Here is a 4,889-nt window from a genome sequence, read left to right on the forward strand (position 1 = left end):
AATGAATAACTCTTCAAGGAAGAGAAATTGTAAGAAAAAGATGAAGGCTTTTGAGGGCAAGTCCTGACATAGGGAGATTACATAGAAAATGATCGCTCCATAACTTCCTTGGGGGAAGCCAAAACAGAGGCGGTACTTCTGTTTGGGCATTCTCGTATTTCCAAACAATTTGTAACAGATGACATGCAAGGCACTCTTTTTAGTAAGATTTTATTTCCATCTTTCCAGTGAAAATTTCATTTTAAGAAGAAAAAAACAAAACAATTACCAACAGAAAGAAATGACACTGACAATTAAATGATAATGACTATTCACAAATTTATTGGTCTGCAATATGGAAATGAGTAGGGACCAGAGAAAAAAGGATTGGCTGGTGTAGTAAATACTGTGAAATTTAAATTGATGCTCATTAATATTTAAAGGAAATAGTATTAATTAGTATATTGTGGCAATAACTACATCAAGAGTGTAACCACTTAAGCCCTTTTTATATGTACTGATATTTCTGAACAAGTCTTTGTCAACAATTATCCACGACACACTTACAAAAACTTATAACATCTGAATATTCCTATAAACCAGACTTAACATATAATGTTACCATTTTGTCATGCACAATAAGCGTTTTGATTTCACAATATATCGAATATCAAAACCTGCTCTGAGGAAATATTTGTGTATAAACAAACTAAAAATGTGAGATGCAATGCACATAAAAGCACGTTATATAGAATGTTTCATTTAAACACACAAACACCTGCCTTACACCTTACACCTTTTAGGTGTAATTACAAAGGAAAAAAAAAAAACCCTGATGATTAATTATGTGAACTCTACCCGTTCTCTCAATGACCTGAGTCATGGCAGAGTTGACTTAGGTCAATATAGTGTTTTTCAAAGCACCTCAAAAAAAAAAAAAAAAATCACTCCATCAAAATCTCAAAATCCTATTGAGGAAATATTCTTAAGTAATCGGTTAGCTACTAAATCCTTGGCTATAAAATGGTTAATAAACATAGAGATTGAAAAATTTTACACAGACTGCATCGAGCTCTGCTCTGTCAGATTTGATCACTCCCCTGAATCTTCAGCACTTCTGGATTGTTTGGAAGAGTCTTTGAGAAAGAATGCCTTAAATTCAGTCAGCCAGTCGGCCGGGCAGCTCCATCGAGGCAGGAGAACCAGGTCGTGTAACAGCCAGGCCAGTACTGCACCTGCACATGGCCCCGCCCAGAAAACCTGTATTGGAGACAGTGTAGAATAATGTCCAGTCATCAAACACACACAAACACACACACGCACACGCACACACATGCACATGTGCACACACGTGCACACACGTACACACTCGTGCACACACATACACAAACACACACACACACACACACACACACACACACACACACACACACACACACACACGCACGCATGCACCACAATCTGTGGACTGTTCTCAGCACATTTCCAGAATGAATAACTAATCCAGCTATTATTGTGTATCTGACACAATATTAAAATTTGAAGGTTTTAACTGAGGACTGAACAACTCACAACTTTCAAAGTGTGAGAATTATTTTGCCAGTCAGTATGATTCCAAATCATTTTTCTCAGTTGGGAAGTGAACAGAAAGGGTGAAACGAAAGACCCCCCCTCATAAAAAATAGAATAAAATCTGGCCACTCACCCAGTGGTTCTGGAAGTTTACAGTCAACACAGCTGGTCCAAATGATCTCGCAGGGTTCATCCCGCACCCTGTGAACCCAATCTGAACAATGGAGAAAAAGAATTAAAAAAATAAACGGACTAACTGATGAGAGAGACGGAGGAATGCAAAAGATACACTATGACCTTCATCAGTGATGATTACAACGTGTTTTGTTTTTCCTCTCTGATCTGAATTATTCATGTCAATGAATACTGTCATTGTCAATGTTGAAATACTGATCCTTACCGCCACAAGATGCCCTAGTGTGACTGAAAGACCAGCCAGGGCAGGAGAAAAAGAAGAAACCGCAGATTTGGGATGAGAAACAGTGAGAATACAAAGCACCAGTTGAAATGTCACCAGCAGCTCCACTGTGAAGGCCTGGTAAGGAAACACTCCAGAGGTAATCTGTAAGAAGACAGAAGACGAATGTCAAGTCGAGTGACATCTTCTAATTCATCAAACAACTCATCCTTTCTCTCTTCCTCTATTCCTCCAGCAGTTTGTCACAGCTTCGATAAAACACACCCGATACTGTTCTTAAGGACCATCGATTACCGAGGTATTTCAAGACATTTGAAATTAATAACCCTGAAACACTGAACAAGTAACTACTTAGCCATTTGCCTAAAAAAAAAAAAAAAAAAGCCAAACAACATTTGTCACATAATCCTTACTGCCAGCTGAAGGTTACTACGGATCAAAGAACCAATTAGGAGCTCTTACCTCATTACGGCCTAGATTCTCTCTCTGCGGGCTGACTGACATGAGCAATGCACACGCACACATGGCCCCAAGAAGCTGTGACCCAACGTGAAGGACCGCACGCCAAGGGCTGACCCTTAAACCTGCTATCATCGCCATGGTAACAGCTGGATTCAAATGCAGCGGACCTAGGCAGACGAGAGTCAAGGTCAACGAGGTTCCAAAAGCCAGCGACACGCGTATGGCATCTGAACGACACTCGTGCGAAAGCTGGAGAGTCTCAGATCTCGACGACGGGGCGGGACCCATGCTATCCGACAAGGGTGACAGCCGGGGCCACAAAACGATGGAGGACAGGCTGGTGAATAGGAAAAGGGTAGTGCCTAAAAACTCGAGCAAGACCTCCCGAAAAAAAGCAAGAGTCCACATATCTCTGAGAGCTAGCGTAACCATCGATAAAAGCTTCATGATTATTTTTTTTTTCACGCCTTTTCTTTCTTATATTTCTAATAACTATGAACTCCAGCAGCCAAACGGACAGTCCTTTTTTTATGTTATGTTCAAAACTACAACGTTTTATCTTTTTTTTTTTTTTGCAACTATTGTTTGAGAACTTTAAGTAGAACCTGTGCTGTGAGTAAAGTTCTCCAAACTTCTAAAAATCAGCTCACTTATTTATAGGGACGTCTTAGCTTGTAACGTGTACACTGAGAACGTGATCTTTCATCCTATGCTTTCTGTTTTTTTTTTTCCCGACATGAATTCACACAGATTGCCTTTGTACAGGTGTAACTGAGAGGATGTGCCGTAAAGGTAAGTAGGTTGTTAGAAGGAGGGTCAGTAAACGGTATTAGCCAAAATCACGTTTTGACCCCTTCGTCCAAAACGCTCTCATGACTAGATTGTATGTGTGGTAAATATCAAGGGTGGTCTCCTCTTTCCCTGTTGCTTGAGATCATCCCTCTTATTCTGGGTTTTCCCTCATTTGCTTGGGAGTCTGCATTTGATCCTCAGTAATTCTCTCTCTTTCTCTCTCTCTTTTCTCTCTCTCTTCGTCTGTCTGTCTCTCTCTCTCTCTCTCTCTCTCTCTCTCTCTCTCTCGCTCTTTTTCCCAAATAACCTAGATAGGAAAGGATTTGGAACATGGAAGGTGTCTAATATTAGACTGAGTGACTGGGTGCTGTTGTATTGAGAATGCCTGGATTCACAGGGGCTGTTAAAACAGTGAGTGGCACTGTAAATCTAAGCTAATAAAAGCTTATGTTCCACACGCCAGAACAGAGAAGAATGAGTACAGAGGTACCGAGGTGAAGGTGACCTCAGAAATCCGAAACTCAGTAAGACAAAATCAATGGGAGAGGACCTAATGCAGCGCTCACGTTCTAAAACAAAGTCTTGACTCAAGGCCCATCAGCAAAATCATGTATAACATGTAAATGACATATTTCATGCTATGAGATGGACCTTAAACAAAGCGCTGAATGGAAATCAAGGTAGCAGAAAGGGTAAAAATCTAAATTAAAAAAAAAAAAAACTTCACAAAATCACTTCAGATTGCCATCACATGTTTGATTCAGCTACTTCAGCAAGGATAGAAGAGTATTCAAGTGAAAGAATTTATGGGTCACTTTCGTATGTGTGTATGTGTATATGTGTATATGTTTATGTATGTGTAGGCCTATATGTATATGTATATGTATATGTATATCTATATCAGATTTTATATGTATATGTATGTGTATATGTACATACACATGTATTCATAATCTGCATTTTGATTGGTTTTGTAGTAAGAGCTTTCATTCGCTTTCATCTGTAGCCTTGTCGCCTTATCAATTTATTTTTTCGTAACACTTTATTATACTGTGATAGATCAGCATTACAGCCAAGACAAATTCATAAGGATGAAGTATTTAAATAGGACACACATACATACAGTCCGTTTCGACGTCCGGCAAGCGACTGAGCAACTGCCAAAGAGTGTGTGTGGAACTCTATACGATAAAGATAACACAGTTGACAGCAGTATGACCTAGGAACCATTCAGTGATACTGGAGCAGTGATTTCAACAAAAAGGTCACTGTATCAATGTGGGATAAAGTATGATTAGAGATGATTAAGTTACCGCATCCAGAGGTTAAACTGATAATAAACAAAAGAGTATGTGACAACGGCCTGTCTGGAGAAATGAATGTATGGAAAAGTTATTCCTTATGTAACTCGTATGCTGTTATGTGGATGAAGATATCATGGCCCAATCAGAGGTTGCTGAAATATGCAAGAGTGCTTTGGAAAATGTGGTACTGAATGAAATGACGTAGGTAGGTTTAGTGAATCCATGGTTGTGAGATTTTCTGGCTTTGTGTCTATGAGCAAATCACTTGGAAAAGATACAGTGCCTCACTGATTCGCTATGGACTAAATGTCATTAGGCAATGACTGGCAGATGTTAAATATTCTTTAAAGCCTATATATTAA

At 39.3% G+C, this 4,889-nt stretch overlaps 1 protein-coding gene across 1 annotated transcript; it reads right to left on the reverse strand.

The window, feature by feature from the left end:
• Window positions 1-1,071: 1,071 nt before the first annotated feature.
• LOC115829812 (aquaporin-1-like) lies at window positions 1,072-2,878 on the reverse strand. The gene is made up of 4 exons (XM_030793976.1): window positions 2,432-2,878; window positions 1,952-2,113; window positions 1,685-1,765; window positions 1,072-1,239 (listed from the first exon to the last, which is right to left on the reverse strand). The coding sequence occupies exons 1-4, from the start codon at window positions 2,876-2,878 to the stop codon at window positions 1,072-1,074; spliced, it is 858 nt and encodes a 285-aa protein (XP_030649836.1).
• Between the last annotated feature and the right edge of the window lie 2,011 nt (window positions 2,879-4,889).

Source organism: Chanos chanos, chromosome 16, assembly GCF_902362185.1.
Source record: "Chanos chanos chromosome 16, fChaCha1.1, whole genome shotgun sequence".
Classification (NCBI taxonomy): domain Eukaryota; kingdom Metazoa; phylum Chordata; class Actinopteri; order Gonorynchiformes; family Chanidae; genus Chanos; species Chanos chanos.